Here is a 23377-nt window from a genome sequence, read left to right as displayed (position 1 = left end):
GCTTACGGTGCTTATAAGCCATGCACAAATGGTGCCCTTCGGGCACCATTTGCACACGGGGTGGAGAGAGTGTGGATAATTTTTTCTTTTATTATTTTTGTTAAAAGTATTGTGGTTTTTCACACCACTGATAAGCCATGCACATTTGGTGGCCTGCGGCCACCAAATGCACAGGGGGTGGGGAGAGTGTGGATAGTGTTTTTTTTTTTACATTTTTTACCGTACGCGTACGGTAAGCGTAATCGGCGAAATTAGCGAAAAAATAAAAATGGCATTTTTGGCCTTGGGGGGTCTTGGGGGACTCCCTCATCATGGCTATGTGTGTGTGAGCTGTCAAAACAGCTCCTTTACATGTGTATTGGTTTTATTTAACAACCTAACTCTCAGTGCGAGAGAGAAAATGGCGGCCGCTGCTTCCTGGTTTCGGCCGATTCGAATGTTTACTAAGATCTAAGAGCCAATCAGAATCGCGCTCGCGCACGCCACCGTACGCGTACGGTAAGCTTACGGTAAGCGTACCGTAAGCTGGCTCAGATATATATATTGATTTAAAGGCTATTTTCTCAGAATCTACTGAACAGATTTACACCAAACCTACAAAAGGCACTTCCTTGACCTGAGGACTACCTCTCTGCCAAATTTCAAGTAATTCTGTTCAGCCGTTCGGGCTGTAGCCCTGTCTAAAGGTCCTATGGAAAAATGCATGGGAAAAACGCGTTTTGGGACCCCCCTTTTATCTCAGCCCCCGCTTGACGAATCCTCCCGAGACTTTCAGGGTAGGAGCGGAGCGTAGCGCCCCACCTATTTTGAGAAATTCGCGAGGATTCGTCGACCGGCGCCAAAGTTATTCAAAATAGAATGTTGCGGATTTCCTATGGAAAAGGGGTCCTAACTATAACTACCTACTGGCGACCGCCAGTAGGTAATATATATATACATTTTCAGAAAGAACAAAGGTTAGCGGGATGTTATAGTTAGGTTCACTCCCGCAAAACCAGTGAAATTCAGCTGTGAGCTAACTACAGCTCACGCCCCTGCAATGCACTGCTGATAACATCACATATTACATCACTCATGCCATGCTGAGTGACATCACTGATGGCATCTCAAATGACATCACTAATGACATCATCCAGTGCTGTGAGTATAAAAAGTTTAAGACTGTACATATTTATATATATATATATACACACACACACACACACCAAGGTCTGTTGATGGATCAGTGGGTGATTGAGTACCTTTAGGAATGATTAAGTAGGTGCATGACTGACTGTATAAGTGAGTGATGATATGTGTCTCTGTGAATGTATGGGTAAGTGACTAATCTGTGTGAATGTCTGTATCAGTCTGTCAGTTGGTGTGTAAGTGGCTGCATGGGTTGCTGAGTAGCTATATGAGTGTCTATATCGGTTATTGATTGGTTGTCTGAGTACCTGTATGTGTGCCTAAGTGGCTGTGCAGGTGAGTGAGGGTGTGTGTGACTCCCTGCATAGATGTGTGAGTGGATGATTCACTGGGTGTATAGGTTAATGACTGCATCTGCGAGGGGCTGTATGGGTGAGTAAGTGTGTGTATGGCTGTGTTGGTAAGTGAATGGATGTCTCAGTGGTATATGGGTGAGTACCTGCATATGTATACGCCAGTACATGTCACTATTTGAGTATATAAGTGACTGTATGTGAGAGTGAGTGATTGTGAGAGTGGCTGTATGGATGAGTGTGTGTTTGTATTACAGATTTTAAAAGAGAGTAAATATGTGTTAGTGTCCGTATGAATAAGTGAAGTGGTGAAAGTATAACTGTATAGGTGAGTAAATGGCATAGTGGTTGACTCTTTGTGTGAGTGGCTAGGTATGTGAGTAACGATATGGGTGAGTGGTGATTTGAGTGTGTGTATTGGTGTATGAGTGCATATATCGGTGGCTGTATTGGTGAGTGACTGCATGAATGAGTGGCTATATGGGTGAGTGAATGGATATGTGTGTAGACCTATGAATCAGTGAGTCGGTATGTACTAACTGGTATTGGTATGTCTATGGTTGGAGAATGGTAATCTGAATTTTGGAGTGGGTGTATAAAAAGTTATATTAGGGTTTGAGTAGGTGTATCACAGATGCTGTGGATGATGCCATCAGTGATGTCATTTGAGATGTCATCAGGGATGTCATCAGTGATGTCACTCACCATGTAAAGAGTGATGTAATATGTGACATCCTCAGCAGTGCATTGCAGGGGCACAAGTTATAGTTAACTATAATGGCTGAATTTCTTTGGTTTTGTATGAGTGAAATGTCAGCCTAACTATAACGTCCCTCTAAGTGAAATGTCAGCCTAACTATACCGTCCCTCTAACCTTTGTTTTTTCTATGAATTTCTAAGGTTTTTTTAAATGCTAATTTTTAACTATAACGTCCCTGAAACCTGTGTTTTTTTCTGTGAATTTCTAAGATTTTTTAAATACTAATTTCTAAGTATAACGTCCCTGAAACCTCTGTTTTTTCAGTGAATTTCTAAGATTTTTGCCCAGGTAATTTCCAACTATAACATCCCTGAAACCTGGGTTTTTTAAGTAGCAGTCACGTTTGCAGAGTGGTGGAGGAAGGGGTCCTGGCCTCCGACCAGCTCTCAGGAATTCAGATGAGTAGGTCTTACAGGAGGTACCAGGACTGCTTCTTGCCCCCAAGGTCCCTCTGGAGTGAAGTGAACTTCATCCCCCAACCAGTAGTGCGCCAGGAGGCACATATGCAGAGTGGTGGAGAACGGGTGTGTGGTGTCTGACCACCTTTCAGCAATCTAGCTGTGTGGGACTTATTGGGGGTAACAAGAGGGCTAGTTGGCCCCCTGTGATCCTCAAGAGGCAAGGGAACTTCTTGCTCCATCAAAGAGCGTGCTAGGATGTGCTTTTACAGAGTGGTGGAGAAAGGGGGCATGGCCTGCGACTGCAGCTTTGTGAATGACCCAAAGAAATGTCTCCAGTGACCTTGTGTGTATATGGGGCAGGGCTTCTTGGCAAGTTTGCATGCCTGTTATTAAAGGTCAGCACACTATCTCTTGTCTCTGCAGCAGATGAAGAGAAAGAACCTCCTGGTCACAGGAACTGCATGAGGCTTTGCGCTGCATTTAATATACACAGCCCCGGGGAGATGGCAATCCCCTGCATCTCATTTGTAATTGCCCCCAGGACCTGGCCCACCCGGGGGCTTAAAGAAAACAAAGCTAGGGAGACCGCGCTTTGTTTAAAAAAAAAAATGTCAGCGGGTTTCGCAGACCCAATGCAACTCCCGCCGAACGTTTAAAAAAAATCCTTTTTTGGGCCCTGGACCTGAGCAGGTCTAGGCGGTCAGGGTGTTTTTACCATGCCCCGTTGTCTTCCTGGTTGGAACTGTTGGCAGCCAAGCAGATCACAGACTTGAGATATATCGATATCTGAGAAATTTTAAATTTCTCAGCAACTAATGAACGGATTTACACCATTTAACAAAAAGAGTGCTTTCTGGACCAAGAGTTACTTTTTTGCCAAATGTTGGTGTGATTCCGTTCAGCAGTTTGGGCTGTAGCCGTTTCTAAAGTTTCCTATGGAAATTAAAATCGAGAAAACACGTTTTGGGACCCTCCTTTTTCTCGGGTCCCGCCTGACGAAACACCCTAAAACTTTTAACACAGAAGCTGACCTGACCCCCCCCCCCCCCCCCATTAGTTTTGAAAATATCACGAAGATTCGTCAAACGGTGCCAAGATAATGGAAAAAAGAAAAAACTGTTTTTGAATAGAAACAAGGTCCTAACTATAACTACCTACTTTTCTTTTCCTGATTGTAAGCGGGCGGTGTCTGTTCTTTTGAACGCGCGGTTCGTCAATGTCGCTGTAGAGACGGGAACAGAAATGCTGTGAATGGGAGACGAGAGGAGACTGCAAGTGAATGGATACATCTGAAAAGGTGAATATAATTTGGAAGGCTTCGTAAATAACATTGGCAAACCGCGGGTTCAAAAGAACAGACACCGCCCGCTTACAATCAGGAAAAGAAAACTCCAAAACTGTCCGATAATGACTAAATATAAGGGAAGACGCTGACCCGCCCTGGCCCGTTTGATCTAGCCTCTTACTGAATATGAAATGACCCCTGTCTAACATCAAAGATTGATGATTTCAAGCTGCAAAAAGAAGATTCCATCCACATAATAATCCCAGAAAAGTAGAGGATTAGAAACTCAGAAGCCCTGATGAGAGCCCCATGAGTTATACAGGGACTTCGAAACGTGTCGGCAATCATTTGAAAGGCATTTTTCTGAATGCAATTATTTGAAATGTGGGATTTTTGGAAATGTGATGACATATTCGCATCTTTTGCCTATTTTTGTATAAAGGTCATGTTCAAAAAACATTTGTGAAAAACAGTGGGTGTATTACTGTATGTATTACTGTATGTTCTAAATGTCTCACAAAAAAGTTTTATTGTTTAGTCACAGTATCAACATGTGTGTATATGTTGTATATAATTAAGTCTATTAATTATCAAAACGTATAAGTGTTTCCTTGATATTCAGATGCCTATGAAATAATGTAAAAGTGTTTTGAATTGAAAAAAGAAAAATTGAATAAATAATCAGATCCAAGAGGATTCAAACGTTGGGTCTTGTAGTGTGTGTGTTTAAATTAAATAACAGCACCCTAAACCAGTAGCTAGGTATCTCCCAGATCATCTGTATATTAATGCCATAGGTTCAGCCTAATATTAAATCAGAATTATTTTAACATATATTGCATTAGTTGGTAAGATGTGCTAGAGGGAGCTGTAATGTAGGTCAGCATGAAACAACCAGAATCAAGCTGTCAAATTAAGGAGAGACTTAAAGACGTAATCAGAAAAGACACAAAGGCAGGATAAAATAGTACAAAGTCTCTTTCTCTTCTAATGCCAAGGCTGTAATGGGAAAATGCTTTTGCATTAAAAGAGACTTTGTTAATGTCTCATTTGTGCACATTGCATGATTCGAAACATGAACAAGATGCCGGAGAAGGCTATGAACTTAACTTCTGCGAGAGTGCAAATTAATTTGTGTGGTAATTTCTGGCAAACAGATTATAATGTTAAGGCTTTAACTTTTTTCAATATAATACTAAACCCTCATTGTTTATTTTATAGGCGTTGTAATACAGACATGGATGCTTAATCGCTACAGAGTGGTGCGGCTGGAAATAATTGATCAAGTTGTGATGTCTTATGGTGGTCTACGTGGTGCAGTTGCTTTTGCATTGGTTGCACTTTTGGATATCTCTAAAGTAAAAGAGAAAAACCTTTTTGTCAGCACAACTATAATTGTTGTGTTTTTCACAGTCATCTTTCAGGTAAATATTTGTTTTTCTATTTTTCGTAGCAGCTAATGACACACATAGGACATGCTATAACACATAAACATATTTGGAGCAAGTCATCATACTCATTTCAGATTTTTAATGGTCATCAGATGTTTATTTTTCTCTTTATTAGAAGTAATTGTGTTAAATAAACTAAATCACAACATAACAAGCATATTGACAAAAACTACAAATCCAGGCCCAGATTTACTATGATTTTGCATCAGGGTTTCATTACTTTTGTGGCGTAGCCCCAATGCAAAATCCTTCTTGGCATTTACTAACCATGCAAAGTCACTTTGCATGTCTTTGATTGGTTTAGTAAATGCAAAGTAGTGCAGTGCAAATTGCTGCCTTGCATTACTTTGCATTGGATAGTGTTACATCTGTAGAGCATGGGTGCTCCAATGCATCCACTCATGTATTTTGATGCAAACCCAGATTTACAAAATGGCGCTCTTAGACAACAGAGGTGTAATGAGGAGAAATATCTTTATTGCTCCTTGTTCTGCAGCACACATAGAAAGAAGTATATGCATCTAAGGACTGTCTTTGTGTAGCAAGGTGTGACATGTTGCACAAAAACAATCCTGTCCATAATGCAGGCACCCTTGCACTATGGTGCAAAGGTCCCTGCCTTGGGACTAGGCAGTATGTTAGAGTAAGGAGAGAGCATAAAGCTGCATAGCTTTATAAATATGGAGCATTTCTGCTCTCTTCTTTTCACACAATGCTTACTGCGTCATGTTGTGGGAAATAACAGTACCTACCAGAGACATTCACAGACCTTGCTTTCACTTGTGTAAGATTCACCTTGCTCCTGCCAATGTCTGGAAGATTGCATGTCATCAATTATTCAAAAAGTTCAATATGAAGAAGTACAGAAAGAGAGATAAGTGAGTGTTGTAGGAAGGTGGAATCTGACTATATGGTTGCACCCACTTTTTGCCTGGTGTTTTGCTGGCTTATGACTAAGTTGGACTGGGATCCTGCTATTCAGGGCCCCAGTCTATCTGCTTTCTCTGTAAAATGGTTTCCATGTACATCACATACATTTCCACTTGGATTCTGGAGTGCCTTATAAGTCCCTAGTATATGGTATACTATGTACCTAGGGCTTAGGTACCTCAGAGGCCTACCAGGGCTGAAGCATGTATTATGCCACCCCTGGGAAGCACTCCAAAATGGCACCACAGGTCTGCTACTGCAGCCTGGGTAAGGGTGTGCTTGCAACCCTTACTGTGGTATATGCTACCTATATCACTACCATTGCACACACATATAAAACCTATAAGTCACTCCTATGGCAGGCCTTAACAATCCTGAAGGCAGAGTGCCTGGTTTTTATGTGAGAGGGTGCCCCTGCATGAGCAGAGCCCCTCTGCAGCGTTCAGAGTACCTCCTCTGATGCTGTTTGTGGTGCAGCCTGACCATATACTCTTAAGTGCATTATAACCTCGCGGTAAATGCTAACTTTGGCATGGCTGCACGGAAACATGTCGTGTTTGGTGTCAAACGCTTTGGAATACTACCCCTCGCCAGTTCTGGTGGCGGGGGTAGAATTCCACCCTTCTAGAGGGAGAGACATGTTCACACTGGTTTAACCCGGTAGGACTATCTAGAGCCCTGGCATCACAAAATGGATGCCTCTGCCACAGACACGGGTCTGGCCTCCTGCTGCTGACCGAAACTCCGTCAGGGGAGGCCTGGACAATAGGTTTCCTGTCCCAGGGAGGTGTAACCACCTCCCCAGATAGGCAGATGTGTATTGGGGCTGGGCGGGAGCACTCCCTGGTGCTTTGAAGTCCTGCAGTGGGGGCACACTTGGTGTCCCTGTGCATAGTCCAGTGGTTGCAGGGGCTACCTGCCCCATCTCTGGCACGAAACTGGACAAAAGAAATGGGTGTAACCACCCCGCTTTCCAAACCCTCCCATAGGTGAGTCCCTAGAGTATGTGCAACCCCCATACTTAGTATAAGTATGGGAACCCAGTCCTTGCGACTTTAGATTGCCCTGGACGAAACTCTGCAATATATATCCTGGACCTTCGATGTTCTATCCTGACTAGAAGACTGAAGAAATCTCCCTTGGAGTCAAGGAGTGACTCCCCTGCTTGGCAGGCACCAAAGAAGCAACTGTCCAGTCTGAAATTCCGAAGCTCCCGCTGGACGCCGAAGTCTCTGCATCACCAGAGGTGGAATTCCTGATTTTGCCAAGGCTACCCTGAGTCCACAGCAAAGCTGAGGCCCATGGCTATCGTGGGTGACGAGGAACTGTGACCCCTGGGCACCACATACTATTGCTGGTACATCGACTTTCTGTTTATCCTTGAAGTTCTGCTTTGGGTTCCGAGTAGCCCCAGCCTTGAGCACTGACTGCACTGAAGATCTCTCGCCTCCACTCCACGAGTGACCCATGGGTCGGGTTCCAGTGTGACCGCTCGAGGCTCCTTCGCGATTGCTAGCCCGTTGGCTAGTGGGTCCCCACGAAGGCAACTCCTCTTCTACTTGGGCTTTCCTGGTTGCTCCAGATGTGTCCTGACTTACCCTCACTGGGTGAGTCCCTCAGACCTTGCTGGTCTGCACCGACGTCCTTCTTCTCTTTCCACAAGACTTGCCGTTGCCAAGGCTTGTCGGGTCCAATCTGGTCACCAACACCGCAGCACTTGACAGACTTCGTGGGACAGCTTGAATCCAGCTCATGGACTTCTTCAACACCTCCTGGACCTCGTGGCTGAAGAGTCAAGACACCCGTCAACTCACCGCAAGCACCCGACATCTGTGGGCATTGGTCCATCCTGCCCTCGGTCACTGGCAAGTGACCCAGACACTGTTCCCTCAGCTTTTAGGTTCCTTCCATCCTAGATCCAGGCTTGGATTTCTTCGGACACTTCTCTTCGCGGCAGCAGCAGTTCTTTGCCAGCTTCCATTGTAATCGACGACGCGACCCGACACCAAAAGACACCTATGCACCCGGCTTCCCTGGGTGAGGTAACACGAGTACTCCGGTGCTCCCGTGGGTGCTAGCCCTAGAACTTCTTAAGTCCAAAAGGGTTTGGTCTTAACTCGATTGTAAGTGTCCCTAATCTTTAAATTTCCAACCGCGACATTGCCCATAAAAGCTAACGGGACCCCGCGGTTGTGTTTACACACTGCACACGGCCCCCGTGGGTCCCCTATGTCACTGCCTTGGGTGGTTCCTTGGGGTCCCAGCGATTCTACAGGCTCTAGGCCTTGTGTCTAGTTCAGTCGTGGTTCTTATACCACTTTATTGGTATATGGTTTGGTACGCACCTAGGGCCCAAACATGTATTTGTGCTATTACTGTTGATTGCTAACTCGTAAATTAAGTACTTCGAACTCCAGTCTCATAAAGTGACTAGAGGGGTGTGTTTTATCTTAAATACATATATTTTAAATATATACCTGGTGTGGTTGTCCTTTCATTTGATCATTCAAGAGATTATAGACTGATAAAACAAGCTGCTCTCCATTCCTTCAAGACTTAGCCTGAAGGCTGCTCTCCATAGCTACCACTAGGATAACTTTCAATAAAGGTTGCCTTTAACCAATCACCATAAGGGGTTGTTTGAACTGATACAAGGGGCCCACTAGAACTAGTGGACAGCATATCAGGCCAACTTCTCACATTGGTGTGCAGTGTGTGGGATTCCAGCTTGCTATTGTTTTACCAGATAATCTAAATTGAATTGATCAACTGAAAACCACTAAAGGTACCTGAGGTACATATAATATCAAGTTTAGTTACAGTAGGTTCTACTGAACTTAGAGTTGTGTGTTAAGGGATAGCACACCCTTTCTACAACTCAAGAGAGTTTAGTAGGCCACACTAGTGTAGGTAGTGCAATACACCACACCACATTAGTAATGTCTAATCAGCCAGGGACCAGTGGGTCCCTGCCAGAAGCCAGTGGGCTTCTCCCCTATAAATATGAGGATCTCTCCTTTGCACAGCTTAGGGCCTTATGTTCCATTAGAAAGCTGAAGACAGGCAAAAGCCCAACCACCCAGCATCTCGTAAAGATACTTAAGCTGGATGATATCTCAGGGCCTAGTGGGCCTGATGGGGTAGGCAGTGTGGGTGGGACAGCAGGTGAGGGTGGGCCTAGTGGTAGAAATTCCCATGACCCTACCTCTAATGCTGACCAGACTGATGACAATGAACAGAATCTGGTGAACCCAGCTCTCCTGGATGAGGATGAGGAAGATGACAACAATGCTCCCTCCTTTATTCCTCCAGGAAGAGTTGAAAGTAGGGCTAGAAGGGATAGATCTCTCTCCAGGGGATCTGTCCAGTCTAACTCCTCTATAGGGACCTCTGTCTCTTATCACAGAGGGAGGGAAACCTCCCAGGAGAGGAGGGAGAGACTGCTGAAGTATGAGCAAGACAAGTTCAACCTCAGAAAGCAGCAGGTGGCCCTAGATAGGGAAGCCCTAGAGTTCTACAGAGCTAGTAAAAAGGAGGGACTAGAGTCCCTTGGTGGCAGCAATTTCCCTAAAGATCGGGAGAGGTCTTATGACCATAGAAACCTAAGTAAGATTGTCCCTCCCTACCAGAGTGGGGATGACATCCACAAATGGATAACTGCCTTGGAGAGGGCCTGTAAAGTACAGAAGGTCCCTCAAGGTCAGTGGGCAGCAATCCTATGGCTCTCCTTTGCAGACATAAGCTCTTCACTGTAAGAGAAGAGGATGCTGGTGATTACAAGGTCTTCAAGAGTGCTCTGATTGATGGGTTTGGCCTAACCACTGAACAGTATAGGTTGAAGTTCAGAGACACCCAAAAAGCTCAGACTTAAGTCTTAGTAGACTTTGTTGATTGTGCTACTAAGGCTCTGGAAGGTTGGATACATGGCAGCAAAGTGCATGACTTTTCAGGATTGTACAATTTGATTATGAGGGAGCAGATCCTTAGTAATTGTCAAAACCAGTTTTTACACCAGTACCTGGTGGACTCTGATCTGACCTCTCCCCATGAATTGGGAATGAAGGCAGACAAATGGGTCAGAACCAGGATAAGGCCTAAGAATCAGGGGTGTGACCAGGAGAAAGATTCTACCAAGCCCCAAGAGAAAGGTGGGGATAAATCTAAAGATAAGTCCACTACAGAGCCCCAAAAGTCCTCTTCTGGGGGTGGGTCCCAAACTCCTTCCTCTCCTGAAATGAAACCATATTGCCATGTCTGTAAAAAGCCTGGGCACTGGAAAACTGATCCCAGTTGCCCAAGGATTGGCAATAAATAAAATGTTCCACCAACTAACACTACCACCCCTCCTGGTACTACCAGTAGTAATCCCCCAGTTGGGAGTAGTGCACCCAAAGTTAGGTGCTTTTGCAAGTGGAACAGAGGTAGGCCCCAATTTAAGAAGGGCCTCCTCACCTGACTTCTCTGACTCTGATGGTGGCATGGGATTTGACACTTTTACCGTAGGTCCCATTGCATTGGGCAGGTACAGATTGGAGCCACTGATTAATGGTCAGAAAGCTGTGGCCTTCAGGGCTACAGGGGCTAGTGTCACTAGAGGTAGGAGGAGTTTTTGCCAAACTTTGCACTCCACTGGGCAAAACTCCCTAAACTCCACCGACGGAGTGAAGTTTACTGCCCACCGTTATTAAAAACACAAAGCACCAACTGTGGTTATCTGGTCATTCTGGAACGGGACACAGTCACAAATGCAGGCTGACAGCGATGGAGTGCGGGTCTATACAGGCCCTCGGTTAAGCTCGCTGAACAAAGTCACTTAAATCTTGGAGCAAAGTGTTCGGAGATTCTACATTGAGGAAGCGTTGCTCAGCGGCGGTTCCGATGAGCTGTAGGTGGTGTTGTGAGGTCCTGCATCAGGGAAGCATCGCACAGCAGCGGTTTTGATGGAGCTGTGGAAGAGGCTTGCGATGCAAAGTCCTGCATTATCATTGAGGATGCTGTCAGCGAAGGCTTGTGATGTGAAGTCTTGCATCAGGAATGTGTCACAAAGCAGTGGTTCCGATGAGCTGTGGGCTGTGATCTGAAATCCTGTATCACGGATGTGTTGCACAGCGATGGTTACGATACAAGGATGCAAGGAGATGTGTCCCGCTGCACCAGTTCTGTAACAAGAAATCACAGCTGGGCTGGCAGAGCACCTTCAGACCTACTTCCAAGGAAACAGAACTGGGGTGGAATCACTTAGGAGGGCAGGCAGAGTCCAGATGATGGGTTCAAGGGGGTTTGAGCCTTTTTCTATCCCTGAGGCTCTGATCAGGAGGCCAGACAGCTAGCCCTTGAAATTACCCTAGTGGTCCTGAGTTCAAGATGCAGGTCCAGTCCATTCCACTCAGGAAATAGGGCTGCAGAGTAGCAGGGCAGCTGAGTAGCTGTCCTTCGTGCAGCAGACCAGCACAGCAGCCCCTCTAAGTCTTGCACAGGACTAGAGGTGTACTTAAGGGGTGGACCTGAGGGTCCAGAATGTTTACCTGGTGCCAGCTTTAATGTAGAAGGAGGTCCTGGAGGCTTCCACCCCCCAGCGGTGTTTGGAAATTCCTGCTTCGGTGCCATGGTCCCAGCTTGTCTGTGGATACAACAGACTAGCGTCAAAGCCTTTGTGAGTGGGATCAGGCAGAGGCTTTGTGATGTGAAAGTGATGTAGGTGACAGCTCCTCTCCTACATCAAATCAGAGATGGCCCATTCTGTGGATACCCATTCCCTCTTTGTCTCACTGTCTGGGAGCAATACACAGGGACTAACTGTCCGCTGCACCAGCTCACGTGACCCAGGAAGTAGGCCGCAGACACCAAATGGTTGAGACATGAAATTACTAACTTTCTAAAAGTGACATTTTCAGAATTGTGTCTTAAAATATAACTTTACCATAAAAGATGGTGTTAAATTACAAGTCTTTAGACACCAAATTCAATATTCCTACCTTCTTCTAATAGAAAGTTAACACATAATACATTTAATAAGGTAACACAATGTAATCCCATGGGAGTGGCAAACATTGCATTAGTGAAAAATTAATATCAGAGTTTTTCACTTCCGTGGACATGCAAAACTTAAAAGTCCATGTCCAACTTTTTAAATACTCTGCACCCTGCCCTATGGCCTCCTTAGGGCCTACTCTAGAGGTTACCTCCATGTATTATAAAGAATGTTTGGGCTGGCAAAAGGTTTATTTTGACAGTTTCAAACTACACACACAGGCTGCAATGGCAGACCTGAGACATGTTTAAAAGGCTACTTAAGTGAGTGGCGCAATAAGTGCTGCATGCCTACTATTAACATTTAGGGGGAGAGTCTCAAACATTTTGCGCTGGGTCAGCGTCGAAAAAGTGATGCTAACCAGCACAAAATATTTTTTTTCTAATTCACTTTCCAGTGCAAAACTTGTTTTGCACTGGAAAGTACCCACAAGTAATGCAAAGCTGCCCAAAATGTTGCTTTGCATTACTTTGCGTCAAGGGGACATTACATGGGTGGTACATGGGTGTTCCCATGCAACCGCTCATGCTTTTTTATGCTAAACCCTATCTATTAACATTAGTAGACAGGATTTAGCGCCAAAAACTAACACCGCTGAAAAGCAGGCGTTAAGAGGAGAAATGTTTTCATTTCAGCTTTATAATCTCTCTTTGCATGAGTGCTGCACTGTACAGCACTTATACAAAGTAAGAAAAGGTTTTTTACTTGTTTCGTCATAGAATTTTGTGTAGGAAGGCAAGTGAAACCCCTTAACCTTGGACGAGTAGAGGGTCTTAAACTGAATGTCACCTTTAGTAATTGTGGAATAACCATGACCATTAGCAGAGGGGAGTGGGACTAAGGGACCCGCCTATGAAACACCACAGCCCTGACCTGACAGTGTGTATTATTTGTGAATGTTGCATTTACCTTGTGCTCATATATAAATATTCATTTTGTCATAAAAATAAGTATTTGACTGGACAATCATTTAATGCTGCTGCTGAGCGTAGTTTGAGTCATGAGGAGTTTAAAAACAGAGAGGCTTGCATACAGATAGAATGGGTTTTATAGACAGTATTATAAGATAGATACATAGATAAGAGGATAGATAGGTAGATATATAGCTAGCTAAATAGATAGATGGTTACATAGATAGAGATGGTTGCATTGATAGCTAGATAGACAGGGTTGTATATGTAGAGAAGGTTGCGTAGATAGGGAGAATTGTCTAGATAGATAGATAGAGTTGCATAGATAGATAGAGTTGCATAGATAGATAGATAGATAGATAGATAGATAGATAGATAGATAGATAGATAGATAGATAGATAGATAGATAGATAGATAGATAGATAGATAGATAGATAGATAGATAGATAGATAGATAGATAGATAGATAGATAGATAGATCGATAGATAGATAGATAGATAGATAGATAGATAGATAGATAGATAGATAGATAGATAGATAGATAGATATGAGAGGACATTGGAATAAACAGCACATCTTGAGTTAGTAACATAAAGGATACACTTCTATATCAGCATGACGTAAAAAGCGCACTAAAAACGAACTAGAAAGCCATACAAGCAGGATATACTACTTACCAGCACACAATACAGGAGTCCAATCATAAATGCACTTCATTGCATGCTTACTAAAAAAATCACTTCACAAAGAGCAGTTCAAAACGGACACAATCTGGTATGCTGTGAAATAGCAGCATTCAGATAAGCAAAGGGCACTCTCAAATGAATTTACCACAGCAGGAGACATGAATTGATCAAGCTGGAATGTGCCCTATGCTCACATCAAAAACATGAGCTGGTAAAAAGTGTTCTGCTATGCCATCTGGTTCTAAAGAAAAGGCAATGCTAAAGTAATAAAGTATAAACTAAAACAATGATGCTTTAGAGAACTACCGTGTGCGCCAATATGTTTCCTTTGAAAGAGCAAGATGCAGTCACTAAAAGTGAAGTTAGCCAGTGGCTGAAGTGGGTTGACCCATTGCCCCATGCTGTAGCGGGCGGAAGCACAATGTGAATGACTCAATAACCGGCCAATGGATGATGAAAGCTGGCTGAAAGGCCCTTGAAGTAGGTATATTAAACATTACATGTTTTTAAAATCAAAAGGTGATGGCTAAAGACCGACCTAAAATTCATTGGCTCTGCATAAATTAATCCAGCTCGCCTGCAAGTGCCATTGTATAATATTCCTACAGCATTCTCTCTATATTTCTTTAATACATGTGCAAGAGGTACAGTTTGTTACCTGTAACCTGAGCCAACAAAACGCATTTGGAAAACACTTTATTGAATTTCCTTAGTGAGTTACTGCAAGGGCATATTTGGGTTTAGGATGACATTCCAACTAGAAAGGGCTCTGTATCCTAATAGAAGTGCGCAGCTCGTAAGGCATGTATTGATGTGTCACCATGCCTGTCACCATGCTAATTCATAGCTGTAGCGCCGTATTCACACATTGTCAAAAGAAAGAGCAAATAATATTATCCTTGAACTTTTGGCAGGATCTACCACGATATCTAATGTTGAGGCCTTCTTTTCTCCTAAAACAGCTGTACTTAAAATCCTTCCTGTTGTCTTTGCGCACAACATGCATTTCTAGCTGCCCATGGACTACACAGACACTTCACGTCCAGTCTTTCTCTCGTGAACTTTTGAACAATTCATTTTTACTTCATCACGTTCTGCACTAAGCTCCATGCCTCAATTTCTGGTATCCAGTACCTCCTATTCTCTCCCATGAAATTACTTGCTGATTATGCTGTTTTCATGCATTGTTTATTAGAGAAATATCTAATTTGACAAATGCGACAATCATTTGTACATGACTATGGTATATATAATAGGTGACAACATGTAATTATATATTCTCACCGTTATTAGGTAAAATGTTAAATATTGTGAGGAAGCTAAAACATTTTAGTGGTGCCCAAGGGGTTTTCCTCCCAATCACATAATCTTGCATCCAGTAGCACCTTCCCATTTATCGTAACAAATAGATTAAATTTAAAGCACAGTAACTGTGTGAAACCTTTCAAGTGAAATTGGAAGTGTGTGAGGGAGTGTAGCTTTTCGTGGTCTTGAAAAAAAACTCCTAAAAGATAGTCTATAATGTTCTTTTTTGCAAACAACACATACCATTACATACATTTTAAAATATGTTTTCATCTCGGAAGTCAAAAGAAATGCGACTTCTCGAAGTAGACGTTATATATACTACAAGAATTTTAATAAAAAACAATACTCCTTTTTTTATTTTCTCGGATTAATCGTTTCACATATATAATGTTGCAATGATTTTTTTTTCATCTTGAATTTAAACCACAGTACTCTGGGCACAATGCTGTTGGTTTTTCTGAAATACATATGAAGTGGTTGAGGAAATTTATGGATATATCATCAAGGACCGGCGATAATTATCGCTAAGCTCACTTAGCGCTAGGATAATTATTGCCGGCTAACGTGGATTTTCATCGCTGAGATAGCGTGCTATTAGCAACGCTTATCTCAAAAGCGATAAAAATCCTAGCGCTAACTGCCAAACGTGAGATTATCGCTTGAAATCCAGCGATAATCTCACAAAGTTTGGCGTTAGCTTGATGATAGGGCAAGGCAAACTTGGCCATGATATCCACCTTCCATAGGATATCATGGCTTGAAGCAGGCGTAAGGAAAGTAGCGATAACAGGGGTTAAGTAGGGATAACAGGGGTTATCACTACTTTTGTTGCCGTTATGCTTCATAGCGTGGGGCTTGATGATAGGAGAAATGTCGCTTAGCGACATTTCTCCAGTCATGTCAGGGCAGGAACGCCCACTTTGCATCTCAATAGAGATGCAAAGCTGGGCGTTCAGATTTCAGGCGCAAATGCAAGGTTTCACGCGATAGCGTGACCTTGCTGATTAGGCGATAAAATTATCGCCGCTTTTTGCCAGAAAACGGATGCAAAAGCGGCGATAATTTTTTATCGCCTCATTGCTGATATGCGCCGTAAATCTTTGCCACATGAGTCCCGTGGATGCCCCACTGTTTGTTCATCGAGGCATCAGTTTTATGCTTATTTTTTGCTTATGATGGTCCTACATACTGATCTTGTTTTATGTACCAATTTCACATTATACAGGGACTAACAATCAAGCCTTTGGTGCAGTGGCTGAAAGTGAAAAGAAGCGAGCACAAGGAGCCCATGTTGAATGAGAAGTTGCACGGCAGGGTAAGTTTGATTGACTTACTACATTGCAAAGCCTTTGGTGTCAGAGCGTCTATACCGACTAAATCAAATCAATCTGCTCTTCCTTCTGGCAATTAACTCCCTCAAGACAAACCTTAACATTTTCCGAATCAGCAAAATCTCTTTCAGATTATGAGTTTTGTCCCATCTATATGTCATGTAGGTGCACGGATACAATATCTAAAAGGTCTTCAGACATGAGGACTATGTAGTTCTCAAACCAAGTAACATCAGGGGTGAATCCATCAAAAATGTAAAATAACGTGTGCACTCTTACTGCTCTCACCCAAACCTCTATTTTTTAATTTGTAATACTATCTAGGTAAAGAAGGTTACATGATAGTACTTTAAAGACGTGTTCACAAATGGGGTAGCTAAAACATGGGAGCAGGTATCTACCCCCATAGAAAGAACCACACCACTTGATGCCTTTCACTATTATAGGTTCCGTAATGCACTGCGGGAATGTTTAGGCACTGGCACAGCAGAAACGGATGCAATGCCCTCCCTCAAATATCTATTACAGGCTCCAACTACACAACACGGCATTACATTATTGTATAAACTATTTAAGCCACATAGGGAACAGGCCAAAGAAAAGTACCAAAGAGACTGGGAGGAAGAGTTAGGGGTAGAAGTGACCACGGCACAATGGACCTGGTGCTTTATGAAGATCAAAACGATTTCATCCAACGGCCGGCATAGATTAGCACACTTTAAGTATATTCATAGAACCTATTATACACCGGCCCGACTTAGCAGGTACGGGCTCCGAGAGAGGACAACTGTCTGAGATGCAATGCCCCGGGAGCGCACTTTCTGCATTTGGCATGGGACTGCACAGGTGTACGACACTTCTGGCGGGAGGTGAGTGGGGTCCTGACCACAATGCTGGGATGTGTCATTCTAGAAACACCTTTAACTGCAATACTAGGTTATGACAAACTAATTCCCAAAGGGGTGCGTAAGCTAGCGGCTATTGGATTAATGCTGGCCAAAAGGAGAGTAGCTATGAGATGGATGAAGGGTCCATTACCAACGCTTGCTGACTGGAAAACTGACTTAGCCTATTGTTCTACCCAGTCTGAAGCCTATAACGAACTGATACCGGTACCTTGTGCACCGAAAGACATATGGGGACCATATAGGACTTACCTGTTGAAAACTGCAGTGACAGAAGAGGATACTGCTGAACCTTGCATCGGAGTGGGATAAAGTATTAAGGAATGTTGATTAATAATATACCTAAATAGAGGTAAACTGTTTTTTTTGCGTTGCATTTGTTTGTGACCGTCACCCCAATTCCAAGGACTAAAATGACTAGCTGTTACGTGCGAGCTATTGTATTGATATAACAGGAATGCTGTTTATGTTCATGTTACTTAAGAAGAGGTACTACAAAAGAATGCTGTCCGACCTTGTCTAATTGCACATTATATCATGCCTCAGAATGTCTTCCAAAGAGTGAATGTAACTGTATTTTGTTATAATGGAAAACTTGAAAATAAAGTTAAAAGAAAAAAAAAAGGTTACATGATAACATAGTTGAAGTAGCCATTGTCAGTAAAGGAGAAAGGATATGAAAGCAACTGATAAATCATGCATGTCTATATTCATCCTCAGTCCCTTCAGTTCTCATGCAAACCCAGTATCGTCTTTTCCTTAAAGGACATGCCTGGCCATTCTGTAACAATAAACGGGGTCAACACAATAACCCTAAGAACCAGGGTACTAATAAAGTGTCAAAATAATTGCCTTAAACATGGCCCCATGACCACGTTCTCCTGCAGTTTGGGGCTAGTTTGAACATTTTTATCAGGGCCGATTTTGGTTTCCGCTCTTTCCCTGTTTTATTGAGGAAATATGTTCAAAATATTAGAATTGCATTAATCCATTCATTCAGCGATCAGCCAACAGCTGAATTAGACAAAGCCACCACCATGTGGGAATTAGTCTATCCCACTGCTCGGGAACTACTGAAACCTTTTTGGTCGAGTAATTATGGAGGCCAAGGGGTGCCGCAATCCGATGACCACATTTTCAGATGAGATCATGGTGTTTTTGTATATTATCCAAATATATGGAACAGGATAAGCATTTCAGAGTATCAACATGGACTATAATCAATTGACATGACTCAAAGGAAATCTGACACCTATTTCTAAAAATAAAGCAGATTTTTATATTAATTTAGACACCAAAATGAATACAATCGGATGCATATAACTGGAGTTATGGATTTTAGAAAAAACAATAAATCAGTGCAATTCACTACTGTAAAACTATACTATTGCGGTCAATGGGGAAAAACACTAGTGACAATCGGTCCCTTGCAGGTTGAGTTACGTGACAACCATGGGGGGGGGGGTTAAGGTGATGCGGGTCACAGGACCAAGCCACAACAGTCAGTTCAATTTTATGTTTCCAGGGAGGCTCGGGTTCAGAGCTGTCCTGGCTGTTCTTAGTGTTGAAGCAGGAGCTGCAGGAGAGCTAGGTTTACCACTTCAACTGTACTGGGGAGGAAACAGATGCAAAATGTGGATAGCTGGACCACTGCTGTGGTGGGTTGAAGGTGCTTCATGGTTCCCTCTTGCTGAAGCGTCCAGTAAAGATGGTGGTAACCGGACTGGTCACCAACAAGCCTTGGTAGGTGTCAGGTCAGCAAGATGATACTTCGACATCCGGAGGTCCGGTGGAAAACAGTAGCATCCTGAAACTTGCTGGAGGTCAGGACTACATTTCCCACAATGCACTGGAACACCTACTTTTGAGTGATCCCTCAGAAGGCCCGATGGCCAGCGATTCTTTTCTTCCAGGGGTCTGTTGTTTACTTGCGGGCTGCAGGGGACTAAAGCCGCTAATCCAAGAGGGTCTGGAGTTGCCTCGGTCCTGGATGAGTTGCAGTCATGCAGTTGCAGGGCGGGTGTCCCTTAAATTGTAGATTATGGGGCTTTAGGGGTGTGGCTGCAAGCAGCCAATGGGCTACTTGCCCAAGTTGCTAATCCGCCCCTCAGGTGACCACATACAGGGGTGTGTGTCACCTTTTCTACCAGAACCTTCTATTCTGACACTTCTAAAAATGGCAGAAACCTTCATTGGATTTACGTATGTGGCTGCCTTTTGGGAGTATACACCTCCTGACTAAGTAATTGTCCTGCCTCGTGAGGTGCAAATGTGCCTAGGGACTGGGGGAGGGTGGCTTTCTCCTTTAGGAGTCAGTCTGCTTGTAAATCAGAGACGATGCATGCGTTGAAGCTCACCACCTCGATGTGCCACTTCACTCACCTCCTTCCCAGGTAGGCCTTTGTCACAGACTCCTGGGAGTGTTCACAATGCCTAGCAGGGGTCAGATTCCTGTCTGGGCAGTTGCAGCTGCAGGCTGCCAGCCAGAGCCCAGGATCGGCTGGGGCAACCAGGTCAAGGTCGTTTAGTGACTGCCAATGGTAGTGTCACATGTGCACTTACCTCCAACCAATGTATGTGGCAGAACTGCCCAACGAAATCGCCATGTCACCGCACCGTAGTGAGAATACGGTGCTGAAATCGCATGTACATATCTACGTCATGATGTGCGCCCGTGCGAAAAAGAGGAAGTGAGTCCACGGGGGCGCTCGGCAAAGTCGGAAGAAAGGATAGAGCTGGACCTGAAAATAATTGCACATTAAAGTGCCCATATTGGAATGGAATATAAAGGCGCATTAAGGTCATTAGTGATAAAAAGACAGATAATAAATTAAGAACAAATATCTTGGCATTTAGAAGCAGGCAATTCAATAAAACCATTAATGAACACATAACAATCTATGGAGCCTCAGGACTGAAAGTTGTCCAAAATGATATATGTAGTGGCTCTCATCAATAGTAATGATCGAAACAACAATACGGGGTGTGTACATACAAAGTGAAGGAGGAGAAGGGTAAAGCAAGGAGCATATATCTATATGCGTGGAGGAGGAGAAAATAAAAACAAATTTATAATGGACAACATATACATGATAGAAGAGAGAACATATCAGTATGTACCTTCATATGCATAGCATAAGGCAGATATAAATACAGATTACAGGAGCCATTCGCAGTGCACGGTAAATTGTCAGTGTGCAGGTGAGGTTTCACACCAGGGAGTTCCAGTCCTCCCGGTGTTCAAACTGGTTTATTGACTTTTGGTACGGAGTATCCATTTGAGTTCCTCTTTGTTGAGTATGAAGCTTAAGTCGGCACCTCTCGGTGGTGGTTTGACTACGGTGATTACTTGCCAACGGATGTCAACCTCTGTTTGTCCCATTTCTGTAAAGTGGTCTACAAGGGGTGCATTGGATACCTTGAAGCATAGATGGCTTAGAAGCTGGCAGATTCAGAACTGGATTTTCTGTGATGTTTGATTTGATTACATGGGCAAAAGATAGCATGGTCACATTTGCAATGTTATAAATGGAAAACTGATTGAGAGTGATATGAATGTTGCCAAATCTGAAATTTTTACTTTCAAATGTAAATTGCCAAACAAAGCAATTGCCACATTTGGAATACCCCACCAGGGGAGACATGCCCCATAGGTCTGTAAGAGTTTGAGTTGTTTTTTTGGTTGAAAGGCTGGCTCTAACTAAGTGGTCTCTGATGTTTCTGTTTTTTCAGAAGGCAAACAGAGGATGCTCAAGGTTTAGGTCTCCGGTATTGAGTATAGACCAGTGTTTAAGAATGCATTTCTTAATATGATTAGAGACAGGTGAGAAACTGTCACACACACTAGTGGATCAATGGAATGAAGGAATTGTTCTTTCAAACAGGACTATTTTTGAGAAGCCAATATCCTGACAGACAGACTGACCACCAGAGGATACCCCCACAAACGTGTCTGTAAAACCATTAAAAGAGCACGTACTGCCCTCGAGAAACACTGCTTACACCCAAGACCAAAGACACCATAGATCTACTAGTGTGTGTGACAACTTTCTCACATGTCTCCAATCATATTAGGAAATGCATGGTCCACTACCACTAGAATAAATATGTTCCCAGATACAGTTTAGGGTCAAGGGGACCAACGATGTCAATCCCTACCCTCTCAAAGATAGTCCCAACCACTGGAAGTGGAATTAAGGGAGCCTTTGGAGGTCCCCCTCGCTTACTGCTGGCTTGATTGGTGACACAGGAGAAAATTCCTTCACTTTTTCAGACATCTGGGGCCAATAAAAATGGGGAACCAACCTCTACCAGGGTTTGGTTGGTCCCAGATGTCCAGCTACGGGGATGTCACATGCTTAGGTCAGAATACACTCTTTAAATAGGGGGGCACCATTCTCCTGGCTACCCCTGGTTTGGGGTCCTTGACCTCAGTGTACAGAAGCTCATCTTCCCAGTAGATCCTGTGAGTGCCACTTACATCTCCCTCTTCTTGCCTTGCAGCTTACTGCCCAAGGCCTTAAAGAGTGGGGCATGACATTTGTCCTTGTCATAGGTCCTCTCTGGATGGTTCCCATGCACTGAGGAGTTCTGCCAGGTCAGCCCATGCTCCTTCAGCTGCAGTTCTCTCAGTGGGCACCAGGGCATCTCCCTCAGGAGAACACTCCCCCTGATTCTGTGTCCTCTTAGAAGCTGTTTTAGCAGACCTCTTGCTCTTTCTTTTTCAACAGGACCCTTGGATCACTATTTCAGACTCCAAGTTCCCATGACGTCCCTGTTGTGTTGTTGTTCTCCCATGGTCAAATACACCCACTCAGGGAGGCCCAGCATTTCTACATAGGTCCTCCTTTCCACTTGCTCATGCAGAAGTTTCCAAATCCTTTCCCAACAGACACTCCACTAGGATAGCAGGGGACACAATCACCTTCTTTGGGCGAATAACCCCTCCTCACTCTTAGCTTACCAAGGTCATTGGATGGAGATTAGTCTCATTTTCAGCATTGGTCACCTGGTAAATAAAACCAGCCATTATTTGGTCTGGGGAAGCCAGTCTAGCTGCCACCATGGTGAAACTGGCACCTGTATTCCTTACAGCCTCTACTTCAGTCCCATTGATTTTTGGCATTTGCCTATACTTCTCCATGCTTGGAGGTAAGACTGCTAGGGCTTCAAATATCCACCCAGCCAGGAAAACTAAAGTAGCCTCAGTGTATCCTCTTGCTTCTTCAGAGTACATTTCCAACCCTACTCCAATGCTAGCCATTCACATAGACTGTGCATCACGGGGAACTTTTTGGGCATGCTGGATTTCCTTTCCTATGCCCTGACTGGTGACAGTCATAGCATGTCCCAGTTGCCTTTGTAGGATCCCAGTTCTTACCTAGGTAGCCCCTACCCTTAGTCTGAGAAGATTATTGGGGCCCACCCTCCTGAGAAAAACCTTGGGGGGCCTTTAAAGAACTCCTTTTTATTTTTGTTGATGCTCACCTCCCTCCCCTGCTGAGAAGTCTGAGCACCTTTTTTGTGGCCAGTCCTGCCTTCTTGGTCACCCTGGTTGAGCTAATTGTTAGCTATCTTCCCCAGCTTTCTTGGAAAAGACCTCCTGGAAATTCACCAAATGCTGATGCATTTTCTCTGTCGTACATTATTACATTTTATAGCTCATCATACGTGTCAACCTCATTGCCTTTTATACAGCCTTTTAGTACTTTGACTCAGAAGTCTGCAAAATGTTACCTTTATGGGTGTCCCTAAACTTTACTCTGCACTCTTCCTTCATGAGTACAAATCCTTCTATCAAGGTCTCCTTCATATGCTGATAGGAGTCAGCCATATCCTCATTAAGGGTCAGAAGTCTATCTCTGCCCTTCACTGAGAATAACTCCGACAATAGAG

At 43.7% G+C, this 23377-nt stretch overlaps 1 protein-coding gene across 2 annotated transcripts in view; it reads left to right on the top strand.

The window, feature by feature from the left end:
- Positions 1-23377, top strand: part of SLC9A3 (solute carrier family 9 member A3) — an 840704-nt gene that overhangs the window by 536194 nt on the left and 281133 nt on the right. For both annotated transcript variants that reach the window (XM_085606775.1, XM_085606776.1), the window contains exons 7-8: positions 5149-5351; positions 16472-16561. In XM_085606775.1, coding sequence (XP_085462901.1) covers positions 5149-5351; positions 16472-16561 — 293 coding nt within the window. The remainder of the gene's footprint in view (positions 1-5148; positions 5352-16471; positions 16562-23377) is intronic.

The sequence above is a fragment of the Triturus cristatus genome, chromosome 5_2 (genome assembly GCF_964204655.1).
Source record: "Triturus cristatus chromosome 5_2, aTriCri1.1, whole genome shotgun sequence".
NCBI classification, from domain to species: domain Eukaryota; kingdom Metazoa; phylum Chordata; class Amphibia; order Caudata; family Salamandridae; genus Triturus; species Triturus cristatus.
The sequence above is the reverse complement of the archived record's forward strand: the minus strand, read 5'-3'. Positions and strand labels throughout refer to the sequence as shown.